The sequence below is a fragment of the Trichechus manatus genome, unplaced genomic scaffold (assembly GCF_000243295.1).
Source record: "Trichechus manatus latirostris isolate Lorelei unplaced genomic scaffold, TriManLat1.0 scaffold00012, whole genome shotgun sequence".
Lineage (NCBI taxonomy): Eukaryota > Metazoa > Chordata > Mammalia > Sirenia > Trichechidae > Trichechus > Trichechus manatus.
The window spans coordinates 30,626,083-30,644,082 of record NW_004443948.1 but is presented as its reverse complement, the minus strand read 5'-3'; the positions used below and the strand labels follow the sequence as shown (position 1 = coordinate 30,644,082).

Genomic DNA, 18,000 nt, shown 5'->3' with positions numbered 1-18,000 from the left:
GCCAGGTCTTTTCTCCCTCAGAACCACTGGGTTAGCAGTCCAACACTTTGTTTTTGCCACCAGGACTCCTTAGTTAGAAGGCACTGAAAATACACAGTGGCCGCTAGCAACAGACTCAAACACACCACCCTAAAGACGGTGCAATACCAGGCAATGTTTCGTCCTGTTATAAAGTGGGTCGTCATGAGTCAGAGCCATCTTGAGGGCAACTAACAAAAACAACAAAGGGGATTTCTATTTCCCGGAAGAAGCAGAAAAAGGGAATATAGATACCGGTTAAGAACGTGCATTTTGTTTTTAAATCTATCTGGGTAGGAACCTTGGCTTTAACATTTCCTAGCTTTGCGGTCTTGGGGAAATTATTTACCACGTGTGAACTTCAGTTTCCCCTTCTATAAAATGGAGATAATCATTAACTCGTTAAGACTGGCCGTTAACTAAGATATTATACATAAAGCAAATAACAGAGCCTGGAACATATGAGTCCTTGATACGTTGCTGTCTTCATTAATGATTTTAATCTTCACCGTCACGTCCCCAGCACTTCCGACAATGCCCAGCACACAGGCGACGCTCCACTGTGTGTGTGTACATATGTATACATATATATATGTTTTTATGAGGACGGGTGCTCTCCCTTGGAAAGAAGAGGCATACCTGCCCTGATGTTGGTGGCTGGGTCTGGGATATTAAGCCCAGGAGTGGTGGTTTCCAGGTCAGAAACCACAAAAAAAACAACCTCCCCGCGCCAACACTCGATTGCGAGAAAAAACCCTCAGCCTCAGACTCAAACGGCCTAGGCTTCTTGCGCATGTGTTGACCGGAAGGCGCGGCCAGCGACTAGCCCGATTGATCGACGTGATCGAAGATCGTCTGCTCAGTTCTGGCTGCGGGAGCTGCCCTCGTTCTCGCGAGGCTTCATTCCTGGCGGCTGAGGACTAAATTAGAGGGAAGGGCGTGCGCAGCTGGAGCCAGTGGGAGCGTGAGGCCGCGGCACGCAGCGCTCCCAGAAGGCTGTTCGCGCCCCTCGCTTCCTCTAGGAGCTGCCGAGAGAGCGCGTGAGCGTCTGTGTGCAGCCTGGCCATGGCGCTTCACGTCCCCAAGGCTCCGGGCTTTGCCCAGATGCTCAAGGAAGGAGCGAAAGTAAGAGATGGAGGATGGGGGGTCAGGTGGGGGAGTCAGCGTGGGGCTGCGGTCGCCGCTTGTCAGAAGGGCCTCCTAACGGGCCGGACGCGGTCCCCCGGCGCCGCGGGCGGGGAAGGAGAAGATTCCAGAAAAGGAGGAGTGCTCAGTACGGGGCTCGGCCGCCGAGGCCCGCGGGCATTTCAGTTTCTTCCCGGCCCCGGGAAGGCCAGGTGGGCGGAGGGGCAGAGGCGGCGGGCGAGGGTCGAGGCCGCAGGATTTGCGTTTACTTCCTAGCTGGGCGAGCGCAAAGCTCTTCGTGCACGGTTCCTTCATCCGTCAAATGGGGCTGATTAGGTTCCCCACCTTTAGAGGGTATCGTGAGGATGAGAACTGCTTTGGGTCTGCGAGGTGAATTTTTGCACAGCTCTTGGTGTAGTGTTTGAGGTTATGGGATGGGAAGGGCCAAGGGGAGGGAGATGTAACAAGGGGAGCGTAGAAGCAAGGACCAATTCTTGGTCGACTCCTTCCAAATGAGAAACGGAGGGCTCCCGCATTGCGTTTTTAACTCGCAGAAGCAGGTGTTAGAGTAGAAGAGATACTGCGTGCAATCCATGTGGGGTCTGGTGCCAACTTCTGTGACCTGGGTTGGGGTAGAACTTAGCCCGTTAGGTCTTCGTTCCTCATCTTTAAATTGAGGAGATTGGACCAGCAGACGGTACTTTTCCAGTTCTAACCATTTGACTTAACTGTGTAACCCCCAAGATAAGTGACACTGACCCCAATAAAATCATTTTGTTTAATGGTCAGGTGTTGAACATTCAAACAGTGGTGTTCTGGTACTCCTTCCCCAGATTTTCTGTGCTTAATGAAAGAAATAGATCAGTGTGGTTGAATTTAAGGTTTTCTGGGAGGTAGAGAGGACACTCACACTTTCAGAAAGCTGGGTTCGTAGTGCTTGCAGGATGCACTTTGGGGATAACTTGGGTGTAGTAATGTTAGTGTATAATGTAAATGTTGGGGAAGCATCTTTGCTGAAATGGGCAGTGGCTGCTCCCCTAAAAAAAAAAAATCAGGATGAAGACTTTTCATTAATATGGATTTGGAAAATTGTTCTGTATCACAAAGTGTTATTTAAATGTCATTCAGATGGTAGTAGTTTTCTGCAGATCGCTGTATGTGAGATGATCATTCAGTAAATAGAGACTTGCAGGATGAAAGACAGAAGTCTCAGCTGTCCTACAGTTTCTTTTGAGGAAGAAATAATAATCAAATCAACAAGGAAGAGCATTTCAAGTAGTGGCCTGAAAAAGACAAATAGTAACATAGTAGAGAATGACAGGAAGTTAAAAAAAACTGCCTCCCTGAAAAATAAAAGGGTCGGGGTAAATAAAACAAACGAGATGAACGCTTAGCTTAGTGCGGAGTTGACAGGATGGACCAGCCAGGATCAGGTGGAAGTGTTCAAGTACAGAGACCCTGAGGATGAAATGAATTTGACCTGTTAAAAGAACAGGAAGAAGGATGATGGGGCTGAAGCTTACCAAGGGAAGACACGAATGAGAAGAGATGAATTTAGAGGAGCCGTAGGCAGGGGCATGGAGCCCTCGTGGCGTGGTGGTTAAGCACTCAGCTGCTAACAGAAAGGTCGGCAGTTTGAACCCACCAGTCACTCCATGGAAGAACGTGACCATCAGCTTCTGTAAAGATTTACAGCCTTGGAAACTCTATGGGGCGGTTCTACTCTGTCCTACAGGGTCTATCATTTCAACTTTCAAAAACAGGACTTTTAAGAACGTTAAGAAGCAGCAGGATTTGGGGAGGAATAAGTTCACCTGGGAAATTAAATATACCAGAATAGCCAGAAAAGACTGGGTCACCATGAGTCTGGATCGATTCAAGGACAACAGGTTTTCATATGCAGGGGTGAGACCATGTTGGACCTTGTAGCCCTGAAGAGGGATTTAGGTTTCATTCTAAGAGTGATGGGAAACCATAGAAGGGTCTTAAGTACAGGAGTGGTGGGGTCTGAATTCTGATTTAAAAAAAAAAAAAAACAGTTTGTTTCCCAGAATGAGGGTGGGGGCAAGGAGCAAGAGTGGAAGCCAGGAAATCAGACTAAATACCACTCTACAGGAGTCCAGCTCGTTTGACTGAAAAAACTTCTAAAGGCGTCCTTACGCTGTTTTGAATCACAGCTGCTTTTGTGAATATTTTTAAAGCGATGCCTTATCTTCTAGAACAGTTCAGCCCAGAACTTTCTGTGATGATGGAAATGTTGTGTGTCTGCACCAATATGATAGCCACTATCCAGATGTGATTACTGAGCACTTGCACTGTGACTAGTACAACTGAGGAACTGAATTTATTTTAAATAGCCACTGTGACTCATGGCTGCTGTATTGGACAGCGCAGCTCTAGAAAAATGCTCACGTGTGCAAGAAGCTCGTGAAGCCTGAGGCCCCAAATTAATTCCAGCTGTAAAAAAGAGTCCGGTGTAAAATTGGAGAATTTTAGTATTCTGAGCATTTCATCAGTTTTTCAATATGTACGCGTAGGAATTGTGTTGTAATCAAAATACCATTCAGAAATCTGTGTGCTTTAGTCCCTAAGTATTTGGGGGCAGATACTTAGTTTCGTTTACTTTTTAAGTGGGAATTCCCACTGAACACCTAAGTGCTGGCCGTAAAACCTAGGCTGTTAACACAATAAGAAAAATGTCCATACCACATTTTAGCTTTTAGTTAGAAAATACAGATAAACTCTGAAAAGGTGTTTTACCTGAAACACTTTCTCTGATCAGTCTGGCACTCTTCCCCACACTGCCTTTCTGCATTAAAAAAAATGTATGTAGGCTTTATGTTTTGATGTATAGGTAGACACCAGTGGTCCCTAAAAATGTCATGCTTTATTCATTCAACTAGTAAGCAAATTTATGGCTCACTTGTGAATACCAAGCACTGTGCTTTACATACATAAGTCTGTTTGATTGTCTCAACAGTCCTGTGAAGTAGACACTGTTGCCCTCATTTTACAGATAAAAAAGTGTCAGGAATTGTCTGCGGTCAGGTAGTCAGTTAACTGGAAAATTAAGATTTGTAGCCAGGCAGTCACACTCTGAACCCCATGTGCCAAATTCCTAACCTATAGACTACCTCTTTATTATAAGCAAAATATGCAAAGACATCTATTGTCTTTGAAAATTCTTGTGTGTCACTGTCCTGTCTAATCCGAAGTGTTTTACAGCATTTTTCAGGATTAGAAGAGGCTGTCTACAGGAACATTCAGGCTTGCAAGGAGCTTGCCCAAACCACTCGGACAGCATATGGACCAAATGGTAATTTCTAAATGCACTGGAGTCAAAATGGGACTTTTTATCCCATTGAGAGAATAGAAAAATCATAGCATTTTCATCATTAAGGTAGTGCCTACTGTTCATTGTGACAAACTCAACATTTCTTTTAACTAAAGCGACGTACTTTAAAGAAGAAAATTTCTCCATCTTGCCCCCTCCCACCAACTGAGTTTAATTGATATAGATTTATAGAATAAATATACTTCTAAGTGGCTGTGTTGGTCTTTTATGCATTATTATAGTTCTATTTATTGAGCACTTGCTTCATGCTAAGCATGTTGCAAATGGAAGATACATAAAGTATTATAAGGCAAAGTTCTGCTCTCCAGGACTTTGCAGTATTGTTGAAAGCAGAAGATACTTGTTTTTTAAAAAAAGTGAAGTCAGCAAAAATGTGATAAGATTTGTCATCCCCCCATTTTAAAGTGTGAATACATTTTATAGTTCTTGACTAGGTTTTCTTGGGTATTTGTGGAAGAACTTGAATAATAATCGTTTTTTTTTTTTTTTTTTTTTTTTTAACTATTCTTTTGAGGAATGAACAAAATGGTTATCAACCACCTGGAGAAGCTGTTTGTAACAAATGATGCAGCAACTATTCTAAGAGAGCTAGAAGTAAGTAACATCAAACATTAAGTATATTGTCACCCAGAAGAAGAAATCACTTTTATTTCAGATTAGATAATAGGGACTACGTTGAAACCTGTGAGAGCCGGGACGGCCTTGTTTTTTTGGGTCTCTCAAGTTTTCCTCCTTTGACGGGCAGTCTTAACCATTTTCTCTTAACGGGTTTCCGTCTTACACGGGTTCTGGCTTTCACAGGTTTTACTGTATAGCTGATTTTTTACAACTTAAAATTTATCCAGGCTTTCTTAATTGTAAAGAGTTCTCTTTAGGTTTAACATTTTAGGCACTAAAAAAAGTATCAAGTTATTAGTTTATGAAGCGATCAGTTGTGATACAAGTATATATGTTAATAATCAGATGTAACTGGTTCTGTTGTCTCATAGATTGACACTGACGTGAATTATTCCATAATGTAGAATAGCTGGTCCTTAAAACAGCTGTTTTGAACAACCGTTTGTTTGACTCTGAAAATAAAACAGGTGATGGGATTTTGCTTCCCTGAGCTTCAGTTCTGATGTGACAGAGTCTCTAGGATGGGTACTGCCGTCAGCGTTAGCGAGAAGGTCTGGCACGCCCTAACACAGCCATTCCTTTTTCAGTCGGTCTGTCGCTGAAGGATTATAGTTCAACCTCAGGGAGTTTTTTGTAAGCTTAGCCCTTAAGCCACCAGAAGTTTATCTTGTATTTTAAATGAAACTATAAACACATTCACATTTCTCTAATCTCTTAAATAGCAACATACTCTTAAAGATATAGACCAAACCTTAACACATACTTTGTGATGGGACTTGGGGAATGTTGATTTTATACACAGTGGTGATGTAACGGGCATACTGTATTCATATTAACCATAGTACTGACTTTTTAGGTTTGTTTTTTAAGAAAAATTTTATACTTTTTTTCTTTAAAGTTATGAGTGATGTCCGTTACAAAAAGAACATACACACAGTCAGATAAAGATTGAGGCCCATGAGAAGAAAAGCAATGTCTGTTTCCAGAGCCTTTTTTTTTTTTTTTTTTTTATGTCTAGATTTAGTGGTTGGAGCTATTTTGGTTTTTATTTTGATGAACACATAATGAGGTACGGAACCTTCCGTAAAGATGACTGACCATCAGAAGAGGTACACTGGGAAGTTATTTACATTCATAGTGATGCATTTGTGTGGCTAGGCCCAGAGAGAATTGCAGTTTTTTCTTGTGCTCGCGCTATAAGTAAGCGTATAGCAGTGGGATCAAATGGAGTTGCTGGGCCCCCAAGGAAATAAAAGTCTTGGTTTAAGAAGAAATGGAAATGAATGGTTTTGTACTGCTTTAAAGATAAAATGTTTCAGCTTGATGTTTAAATTCAAACCTCTTCTACCAGGTACAACATCCTGCTGCAAAAATGATTGTAATGGCCTCTCATATGCAAGAACAGGAGGTTGGAGACGGCACCAACTTTGTTCTGGTGTTGGCTGGCGCTCTTCTGGAATTAGCTGAAGAGCTTCTGAGGATTGGCCTTTCGGTTTCAGAGGTGAGCGTTTCTCTGTAACTATTTAACTTTTGCCGACATGTACCTACTGCCTTAAATTTAAATACAAATTATCATCATAGTAATAGCTAATATTGTGTTTACTCTTGCCAGGCATGGTAGTACACATATTTGACATTTATTATTTTATCCTCCCAAGAGCCCTATGCGTGAGGCCTATTAAAATAAACCCTGTTTTGTATGACACAAAGTGAGCTGGAAGCTTACATAAAAACACCCTACCCAAGATCTTGTAGTTAGTAAGTAGTGGAGTTGGGACTCAAATTTGAGCTGTCACCAGAGCTATCGGCAGAGCCTCCACGCTCAACTCGTAGGTTCTGCCACACGGGTGGGTTTTTTGGTGGGGGGGGGGTGCTTCTTTATTGTTTTATAGTGAAAATACCCGTTTCTCTTGAAGAAGAGCAGTTCCTCTATCCAGTTTTTCTTCTTTACATTTCAGGTCATAGAAGGTTATGAAATAGGCTGTAGGAAAGCCCTTGAGATTCTTCCTGATTTGGTCTGTTGTTCTGCAAAAAACCTCCGGGATGTTGACGAAGTGTCATCTCTTCTGCACACCTCCGTCATGAGCAAACAGTATGGCAGTGAGGGCTTTCTGGCCAAGCTTATCGCTCAGGCGTGTGGTAAGTCAGCGGCAGAGAATGCAAGGGTCGCCGATGACAATGTCTTTGTTTTCTCTCTCATCCCAAGATCCCTTTTGATATGTTTCCTTTTCTTAACAGTGTCTATTTTTCCTGATTCCGGCCATTTCAATGTTGATAACATCAGAGTTTGTAAAATTCTGGTAAGTTGAGAAAATTGGTAACGTTACCTAGATAAGTCGTCGTTCTTTGCAAGAGTATTTGTGTTATCTGACCTAGTTGTTCTCTCATGTTTTGGACGCTGAGGACTTAACTGCCTTTGGAAAGGTGCGTCAGTTTATAGTGTTTGGTATTTCTAGGTGGTAATGCCACTGCCTTTTAAATTTGAAAGAGTATTGACATACTATCATAATATTGTGAAGTCATCATTTCTCCGTGACGGCGGACAGATTGAAAACGGTGCATAAACAAAACGTTAATTCTTTTGGTATTCCTGACTTAGAAAGCAATCTGGAATGGGATGAAGATCGTCCTGTTGGCTGTATGATACACTTCACACTAGGGTGTTAGTATTGAGATAGGGTATATTTTTGATGAAACCGCTTGATACAGTAAAATATATACGTGGAATATGTGCACATTAGCATTCTAATTGTGAACGTAGTTGGGTTTGGGCTGTGTGAAGTGCATGTGATACGTATATATACGTATGTGTGTATATGGAGTGCCAGGTTACATATACACACGCGTATACTGTACACACACGTACACCAACACCAGCGTGTACTGTCGTGCCTGGTACATTGCAACCAAGTATGTACTTGGGGAGTGAGGGAGTGAACAGCTGAGAGCGACTGTTCTCGACCTCTGGTTCTGAGTGCACTGAGGGCCTCCCTCCCTAACAGTTGACCATTCCGTGGTGGTTCCTTGCCTCGAACAGAGTGTAAATGCTGTGCTTCTCCCCCAGAGGCACTGCCTTGGTATGGAGTTGATTTTAGAAAAGGATGCTTTTGGTACTGCAGAATCGTAACTTAGCCCTAATACCATTTTTATGAGCTCACCGATGGATGATTTTGGTGTTTGCTCTGCAGGGCTCTGGCGTCTATTCCTCATCCGTGTTGCATGGCATGGTTTTCAAGAAGGAAACGGAAGGTGATGTAACGTCTGTCAAAGATGCAAAAATAGTAGTATACTCGTGTCCTTTTGATGGCATGATAACAGAAACTAAGGTATGTAGACTCAAAACTTTAAAATTAAACGTCACAATTTGAGATTGTCCTTTCCAGATTGTTTTATGATCCTAAAATTTTGAGGTAGAGTTTGTTCTTTTCCAGTGAATATTGTATAATTACTGAAAACTGCCAGGTCATATCTTTTTAAAATCTGGTTTATATTCTTTGAATTTCTAAGTTCACAAAAATACTAAACTTGAAAAAATACGGTGGCAATATTATTTATATAGTAATGTACAGACCTTGGCTTTAAGTAGTGCTTGTCCATTAAGCAAGCTGAAGCGCTCACTGCAGAGAATGGGAGTGCCCGCACTGTGCTCTTCAGGAAAAGTATTACTTAACAATGCTCTAGAGTCTGAAACAAAATTACGCTAATAGAATTTAAAGTTGACAAGTCTTTTGAAGCTTATGTTGAAAAGTTTGAAGTTTATGGTTACAGTCACTTTTGATTTCTCTAGAATTCTTGAAATGCAAGTGGTTGGCTTAATTTTTTTTTCATGGAAGAGAGAAGGTGTTTGGCATTTCGTCCACAGACTTTAAAGTTTGAGAGTAACAATTTGTTGTTTTGGTGACATGAATTGACCTTTGTCCAGAGAGAGACTCCCTAGACAGCTGCCCAGCATAGCTAATGTAACGGTCCTCCTCCAGCTTTCTCACCAGAGGGCATTTGGTTTTGAGGGGGAAGGGCTACTAGCAAGCTGGGCTTCTATTAATTCCATGTAGATTTTGTATTTTTTTCATCAAAATATAGTTTTATCTTATTTTCTCTCAATTTTTTAAATTATTTCCTTAGTAAAATGTTACCTGTGACTTGAACACCAGAGTATTGAAATAGTTTAAAGAGGGTGCTTGCTTGCTTGTTTTGCAGGGAACAGTATTGATAAAGACAGCTGAAGAATTGATGAATTTTAGTAAGGGAGAAGAAAATCTCATGGATGCACAAGTCAAAGCTATTGCTGATACTGGTGCCAATGTCATAGTAACAGGTGGCAAAGTGGCAGACATGGCTCTTCATTATGCAAACAAATACAGTATCATGTTGGTGAGGTAAGAAAAAGCTGTGTTCTGTTAAGCTGGCATTATAAATGGTTATTTGGTGGTGGTTCAACAACTCAGCCAACTGTGAAGACTTTTAGGGGAGGAAAAGTATAAGGTATCAGGTGAAATAGCAGAGGGGCTTAACCTAATCCAGGGGAACAGGAAATGTCTCTGATGAAACGTACATTTAAGCTGAGAGCCCGGAGCATCAATCAACAGATAGATGTGTGTCAGTTAAAGAGGAAGAGGGAAAAGCATTCCAAGCAAAAGAAATAACTTGTTTAAGAGACCAGATCAAGCCCTGGTGCTAGATTGTGGGGTCAGGAGCACACTTTAGTCCATAAACACATTGATGGGGCACACTGAACAACTTGTTGACCCATTCCTGCCTCTGTCACCATCCCCCGCACTAGCTCTAATCTGCAAAGTAAACAAATCTCTTCTACACGCGATGGCACCAAGTGAAGCAAACGTTTTTTGTATAGTCTTGAGTTCTCCAGGGGCTTCCTTGGTGTTTTAGAAGTATAGATTGACATCCTAAGGTGACTTCAACTCTCCCAGTTCTGGGAAAACATAAAAGCTTACAACGCAGCCTTAGGATGTGGCAGTGCTGGCAGGCTGGCCTCTCTCCCTTGGTGCACAGTGCAACGCGGACATCATGTTCTGGGCTGGAACATACGTGGTCAAGGAAAGTGACTTGGGGCCAGTGCAGTTTCCTGTGTAACCCATGTTTTACTGTGCCGTCTGGTGGAATTAAAACTCTAGTAAAAATTTTTTTTTTTTTTTTTTTTTAAAGACTGAACTCAAAATGGGATCTCAGAAGACTGTGTAAAACAGTTGGTGCTACAGCTCTTCCTAGATTGGTATGTATTTTGGAAAACATTAAAAGGTAGTTAAACGTGCTTGGATTATTTTTATTACAATGGTCTTTTTTTCCCCCAGACTCCACCTGTCCTCAAAGAAATGGGCCATTGTCACAGTGTTTATCTTTCAGAAGTTGGAGACACACAGGTGGTTGTCTTTAAGCATGGTACGTAGTAATAGTAAGATGTGTTTAGACAAATGTGAGATGTTTTTTTTACTTAATCCCCAAATATATTTAATTTTTCGACAGAAAAGGAAGATGGGGCCATTTCCACCATAGTACTTCGAGGCTCTACCGACAATCTCATGGATGACATAGAACGGGCAATCGATGATGGTGTTAATACTTTCAAAGTTCTCACAAGGGTCAGTACTAGCAATTATTTAGTGATTTGTAAGGCCTTAAAAACATAATTGGCAGACTCCTGAACACCATGAGATCTTCAAAGTAAACAGCCTGTGTAAAGTAAAGCAGTTTTTCGTGTCCATTGGTGATGAGTATGATAGCTTTCCAGAAGGACTATGCAAAGGGGATACATCACAAAGCAAGGTTTTTTTTTATTTTTTAAACAGACATAGTTCAAGGTTGTTGTCAATTATAATGAACCTTCACTTGCTAACATACCGCTATAGTGTTGTACCTGTGGAAACGTAGATAAGGTATAGTGCCGTCCGTAGTCTTGTGTGGGCTTCCCTTGTCACGTATCAGACACTGTACAGTAAGAGAGTTTGCCTAGATCACTTATAAAGTCTGTAATTACAACAAGTAACAATGCCTGATTAAGAACACGAAGTCTGGTAGAGTTAAGGGAAGCTGGCGAAATTAACACACCGCCTATTAGTGACTGTGTGTTGCTGTTTATTCTAGGACAGACGTCTTGTACCTGGAGGTGGAGCAACAGAAATTGAGTTGGCCAAACAGATCACATCATATGGAGAGGTACAGCTTTCTCTGAATTAAATAACTTTTTTCCCATTGCTTGAATAAAATATAATAACACACACATTTTCATTTTAGACATGTCCTGGACTTGAACAGTACGCTATTAAGAAGTTTGCTGAGGCATTTGAAGCTATTCCGCGGGCACTGGCAGAAAATTCTGGTGTTAAGGCCAGTGAAGTAATTTCTAAACTTTACGCAGTACATCAAGAAGGAAGTAAAAACGCTGGATTAGATATTGAGGTATTTGAGGAAAAAAAACTGTGAACTTAAATTGTTTTGTGAGTGCACAGTCTAAAAACAGAGGCAGTAGTCTTTAACTACAAGACATTTGAGTGAGAAACAGTGTTCTGATCTGTAAGAACATGATTTTCTTAATTATTAGTGCTTACAGAAGTTGTAAGAAAATCTAGTTTTCTTTCTGTCTTGGGGGTAGTGTGTTGCTGTAGTGCTTATGCTTGGTTACTTTGCTGGTACTGTTTCTGAGGAGCTGTATGTTTTTATTGAGTATAAACACGGTTTCGTGTTGACAGGCTGAAGTCCCTGCTGTGAAAGACATGTTGGAAGCTGGCGTCTTAGATACCTACCTGGGCAAGTACTGGGCCATCAAGCTGGCAACCAATGCTGCCGTCACTGTGCTGAGAGTCGATCAGGTGAGTGATAGACAGGGTTCTGATCCTAGAAGATGCTAGTTCTAATTCTATTTAAAGGAGTATTCCTCACTGTTACATCTTAGAGTTGTTAAAGTGCCACAAAAAAAATTTTTCTTTCTGTTAGAATTATAGCTTTAAATTGTATTGAATGTATTTTAACTAATTTAAAATGGTCTTTCCAGTTAAGGAAGCCTTTTGATATCTTTAAATTGGAATGGGTAGAACAAATCTGATCTAGACCCATAGTTTTTCAGCTTTTGTTTTAGCTTAGAGCCGTTTGTATAGATAATCAGGAAGAAGCATTAATAGTAACAGGGCATACGTAAGAATTATTATAAGGGCCCGAAGTGGACACTGCAGACCACCGACTAGACAAGCCTCGGCTTATTTGTGGAGAGGACCTTGGCATTGAAAATTTTCTCTGCTATGACACTATGGCTTGAGGTACTGAAGTATCTTAGAGGTATTCGTATCAGCATTTCTACCCTTTTTTTTTTTTGGAGCACATGTGGCAGAGAGGGGACAACTAGACTGTTACGTATCTCGAGGTGAACTAGAATTCCTGATTATTTTCCAGAAAGGTTTTTTTTTAGTGAACTTAATGAGATTTCATTTCTCCACAAAACTCTCAAAGTAATTATTAAACTGTTTTATTATGTACTTACTTATGTACTTAATATTAGAAAATTGTAATTGCTGGGAGCATGTGTAAAATCAGTAAGCACTAATTAATCTTGGGAGAAGCAAGCCTTAGGTGGAAGTTACTGGAAAAGATGTTAGACTTAATTCTAAGCATAATCACATTGGTGGTAATTACAACAAATTTCAGCTCGGGGTAAGGAAGGATTTCTTCATAACCAGAAATGATCAAAACGGAATCAGAGTCCCGTTTCTACATTGGAAATGAGAGCAGAAGCTGGATGTCCATCTGCCCTTTATTAGTAGGGGGGTTCTTTATTGCTAATGTCTCGTATTTAGAGGTGGTGGTAGAATAATGCTGAATAATTTAAACTATTTTCTCAGCAAAGCTGTTTTGTAATTTACAAAAAAAGTTTTCAGCAGAGAACAGTGTTTTGGAGTTTTTAATAGAAGTGTAAGGAAATGTTATAGAAGTAAACTTGTGGCTAAGAATAGAAAGGGGGAGCAAAAATAGAAGGGAACAGGAAAAGCCAAATAGACTGAAGTATGAGGTAAGCAGAAGTTCTGACAGTGGACGTTCCTTCACTGGGGAACTGTCTGAATGTCAGTTACCCAAGTAAGGCACTAATTGTAACCCTTGGTCACAAAGGCACATCTAAATTTTGGTTCAAAGTGGCAAACCTGTGCTTTATTTTTATAGAAGGGGGAAGTTGTTGATATGTACCCCTGATCTTTGCACTCTATACACAAAGTATGTATCTGAAGAAGCCATGTGACTGTATTAAACAGCTTTATTATTATAATGAACTTTCATTACTTTAAAATCTGGTTGTACCTAATTTTGTGCGGTAGATACACTCTGGAGACTTGCAGACCAGACTTTAAACATTGGGCAGTGTTACATGTAGGGGCTGGATTAATCTTTTCTAAAATGTCTGTTTCACTGGTTCTCAGTGTCCTCAAATCATCAGCATCACTATTACCTGAGAACTTGTTAAAAATTTTCAGCCCCACCCAGACCCATGGAATGAGAAACGTGGAGGGAGGCCTAGCCATGCGCTTCAGTACACCCTCCAGGTGGTTATGATACCCACTAAAGCGTAAGGACTACTGTTCTACTTAAAGTCAAGAAACACTTATGTTCTAAAATTACTGTCTTTGATTCAGTCTGAACTTATTCTCAGTAAAATGTTCCTCCAGGAATTTCAGGTTTACGTTGGTAGTAGCCACCTAATCCCAGGAGCTTCTGAAAAGGGGTGGAGAATATTGAAGGTGTCTCAGCGTGTGTTCCCTGAAACACAAGCCAGGCCCACTGATGTCACGTGGAATTGGAGATCTGTTAGTCATACAAACTTGGGAAGCAACGAATATTATAATCCCAGTTTGGAAATTTAGAGTACCCATTACTTAGAGGTTCAGAGAAGTTCTGTGAAGAAAGTCAATTAATTTCGTTTAATTTAGCTTCCACCAAGTTTGAGGTGAAAGCTACTACCACAACTTAAATCCCTTGAAAATGCTAGGTTAGCACTAAGTTACCAAAGAACTAAATAGAGGCTTGGGCTTTTGTTTGTGAACACTTCCCTGCCACTTGAATGGTCCTTCCTTAACGGATAATAGAAAATGTCAGTGTTGAACTTATATATTTATGTACCAACTGCTTTAGATTATAATGGCCAAACTGGCAGGTGGACCTAAAACTCCTAAACCATAAGGAAATTGGGATAAAGACGATTGGCAAGATATACCACATATATAAAGAGCAAATCAGGTGCCAAACTGACTTCTAGAAGTGATGCATGCCAGTATTTTCACATTCAACTTAATTGAGCTACTGAAGCGTACGTCTTGGAATGCACTTCACTGATGTGTGGATTTTGTTGCTGCTGTTGTCCAGGAAGGCAGGAAGCTCGATGGTGCTTGAAGTTTGCAGGTTAATTTCTAACGAGGAATCTAACAAACTTCCCACTGCAGTGTTTCATATGTGGCATATGACAAGAGTACTGATACTAAAATGATTGCTTTCTCTTGAATCAGGATAAAAAAAATATTTTAAATGTGATCTTTCTCTTCTTTCTAGAGGTTGAGTTTATAACCGTACTTTGTTTTATTGTGTAGATCATCATGGCAAAACCAGCCGGTGGGCCCAAGCCTCCAAGTGGAAAGAAAGACTGGGATGAAGACCAAAACGAGTGAACAGCTTCATTTTACTGTAGGTGAAGGTCGTGTTTGTAGTCGTCAAGGAAATGCCCAAGGGTTTCTTACTCTCCTTGAATTAAGCGCTTTGTGTTTATATTCTCAGTTGGATGGTACAATAAATGTGTTGTTACTATCAGAGCCTCAACTGTCCGATGACCACTGTTAAATGTCTGTTCCATGTAAGTGTTTAATGATCTAGGGACAGCTTGAAAGCATGGGATTAAGTGTTTAACTAACCTTTTACATAAAAAGTTTGCTGATCCCTGGATTAAATTTCCAGAGTCTTTCTCACTCTGGAAATACTCTGGATTTACTATAGGTCTGGAAATGCTAACACTGTAGCATCAGTGAATGATCTGCTGAGTGGCAGACTTACAGATAGTCTAGGAGTAGTCTGGGTTAACGGGAAAGTTGCTAGATTACTAGGAAGGTAACAGGAAATGCTCGTGACAGAACTGAAAATACACTTCCTGATGTGTAAAATTACGCAGGTCAGTTTGATGAAGTAGAGCCTGTTTTTCCTTTAGATCAGTAAGGATTGTTGAAAAGGCAGAAACAACTGTCAACAGTCAGATGATGCTGACTTGGTAAGATGTACTATCGTACGTGTTGATTGTAAGATTCCTGAGTAGCACACTGTTTGAAACCTTATGTTTCTGATAGTCTTTCAAAGGAATTTTGGAGGTAAATATGGGTGACTGGTCTTGGATTAACTCAGCAAGGTGTTAGGACTGTCCCAGAGAGGAGAGGGTTAACTAGGATCGCAAAGAAATCCTAATGGAGAACCTTACCGGAAGGTTAGACGTGCTGCTGTCCTTAAGGTTCTCTGATGTGCAAGCAGCTGAAGCGATGAAAGACATTAGTACACGGGCTTTTCTGGAAGGCTGGCATCTGGGCACCCTGTCCCAGTTACTTACAGCCCCAGGAGGGAGGCTGTGCGGGCAGTACCAGGAGCTTCTACCTGGGCTCAGTGCCACTGCACAGGCAGTGCAGGCTGGGCCTGTGTCCGGCTTCCGCACTGCGCGGCATCGGAAGGACTAGATCACGTGTCTCCTGATCCCATACTGCCTGCCCACATCACACGTCATGCTTCCGGGACTGACACACCTGTGCTGAAGGTTCATTAGCTGGTTGGAAACAGTTTTTTAAAATAGTTAACCTGGTAGGGTGAGTCAATACAACGTAAAATCTAAGTAATAAAACAAGTCTCTGGAGTAAGTCAGTTTATTGATGTGTTTTGACCCACGGCCCACACATGTTAAACACAGGATTTAAGGAATTTCCTTTCCAGAAACTTGTAAACAGGTAAAAACCACTATGACAATACAAAACTATTGTAAATTTGTAGGCATTGTGCCTTGAATATTTCAAAGACCATGATTTCTTCTGGCATATACTTAGTTTTAAGTGAACATAATTTACCATTAGTCTTTACTTTTTTATTATTACAGCCATTATAAAAACCAGAACCGTGTTTTTGGAGAAAGCACTTTTCTGAAACTGTTAGAGTATTCTCTCGTAGAACAGGAGGTATGCTTGTGAGCTCAGTACTTTCGCTGTGGGCACAGCTTGCACGTGTGTATCACTGATGTGGAACCACTGCCCTTTAGTGGATTCCGCGTCAAAATCTGCCAAGAGGAAGTGGAAAATTAAACACAAATGGGAAGACTCAAGTTCCTCAGTGTTTGGTTTCGTCACGATGCCGGAATTTTCCACGACGTCTTACCTTGCGGAATATCACCGTGGAGAACGAGGTTAGAGAGATGACTGTTCGCAGGCCTTGCCTTGGCGTAGGCAGTGTAATGTCCAGACCTCATAGTGCCACTGTGTTCTACGACTCCATATAAGGAATAGAGGACCCTTGTGTTTTCTTCAGCGACATTCTTTAAAAATAAAGAGAATTGAGAAACGTTAGTTCTACTCCCAATTACACAGATTTTGCTGACAAGATGATTCCAAACTATTGACTCTGAGAACACAGGAATAATTCCGGAGTCTTAGCTGTTTCCCCTTCCCTCCTCTCAAGTCTCGTCACTAGTATCTCAGTAGGTTCTTACTGGAGTCACCAATACCATTTCTCTGCTCGAAGAACAGAAACCCAAGGCCATTTGTGATCCGTTTCTTTACCCAGATACTGAACCACTGAAACTGCCACCGTAATTCCTAAACACCTTAACATCCCTAACCGTCGTCCTGCTCCCTGCCCAAAAACATACGCCTTCCACAGGAAGAGGTAGCATTTAGGTTGTACCAAAAAGCACCCTTACGTTTTCGAATGCTCTCTAGGAAGCTGGTGAGCAGCACATTCACCGTCTCAAGGGCACATTCTTCCCTGCAGACATCAACAGTGGAGGCTGCTTGCTCACTAAGACCCCCACATGCCACAGGGCTAGGGAAAGGACTAGGGTTCTCTGAGCTCCTCAGGGCCCCTTCCAGACAACTACTCCATGATGTTCTCCCACAGAAAGCCCTCCCAGACGGAGTTCACAGTGCTTCAGCTGTACTGTCCCTAAGCACCCAAATTCACTGAAGAACTTGATACTTTGCCACCCCGACCGAGTCCTGTCAGCTCCCTCGAGGATTTCAGGGTGTATCAATGAATCTCATGGTATTTTCACTGCCGTTCCATTTTAGCCAGCCACAGCCTGAACTAGATTCTGGACTTGGTCATAGCTCAGAACTCTGACCTCTGAAATCTACTAATTGTCTGGTTTTGGTCCACAGTCCTTCCACCTCTCATCTTTCTTACTCTGTATCTTTAACTTCACCAGAAACCCAAACCCACTGCTGCTGAATCAATTCTGACTGACAGCAACCTTACATGACGGAGGAGAACCGTCCCATAGGGTTTCCCAGTGTTAGAAATGTGGTCCATGGACCAGCAGCATCAGCCATCACCTGAGAGTGTCCTAGAAATGCAGACTCTCAGACTCCAGCCTAGACCCACTGAACCGGAGTTTGTATTTTAACAAGATCCCCAGGTAATTCATAAGCACTTTAAAGTTTGAGAAGTGAGACCACATGCATCATTTTTACAAATAACTACTTATACCCAACACCAACCTTGTCACCACACCCAATTCAACACAAAATCCCACCCTGAATTTCCAACCCCAGACCAGACAGCTGTTGCTGCTAGGAGACAATCACATAACCATGCAGACTGGTAACCCTGCGATCTTTAGTCACGTAACCATGCAGACTGGTAACCTTGCGATCTTCTAG

General features: G+C 41.5%; 2 protein-coding genes across 8 annotated transcripts in view; one reads left to right on the top strand and one right to left on the bottom strand.

Moving 5' to 3' along the window:
• Positions 1–860: 860 nt before the first annotated feature.
• On the top strand, positions 861–14,911 carry CCT8 (chaperonin containing TCP1 subunit 8). Its single transcript, XM_004371367.2, has 15 exons — positions 861–1,143; positions 4,369–4,459; positions 5,013–5,092; positions 6,468–6,617; positions 7,075–7,255; positions 7,355–7,416; positions 8,305–8,442; positions 9,314–9,492; positions 10,280–10,346; positions 10,426–10,513; positions 10,598–10,713; positions 11,216–11,287; positions 11,366–11,530; positions 11,821–11,940; positions 14,695–14,911. Exons 1-15 carry the CDS (start codon positions 1,084–1,086, stop codon positions 14,770–14,772), a joined length of 1,647 nt encoding a protein of 548 aa, XP_004371424.1. The 5' UTR covers positions 861–1,083; the 3' UTR covers positions 14,773–14,911.
• Positions 14,912–15,762: 851 nt separating this feature from the next.
• The window catches only part of USP16 (ubiquitin specific peptidase 16), a 31,285-nt gene continuing 29,047 nt past the window's right edge, over positions 15,763–18,000 (bottom strand). For 5 of the 7 annotated variants that reach the window (XM_004371366.2, XM_023726664.1, XM_023726666.1 and 2 more), the window contains 2 exons: positions 16,502–16,658; positions 15,763–16,403 (listed from right to left, as the gene is read on the bottom strand). In XM_004371366.2, the coding sequence (XP_004371423.1) occupies positions 16,279–16,403; positions 16,502–16,658 (282 nt within the window). In that variant the 3' untranslated portion in view covers positions 15,763–16,278. Of the gene's footprint in view, positions 16,404–16,501; positions 16,659–18,000 lie in introns of those variants that run through there. The other 2 variants (XM_004371365.1, XR_002823171.1) reach the window with 2 other exon arrangements.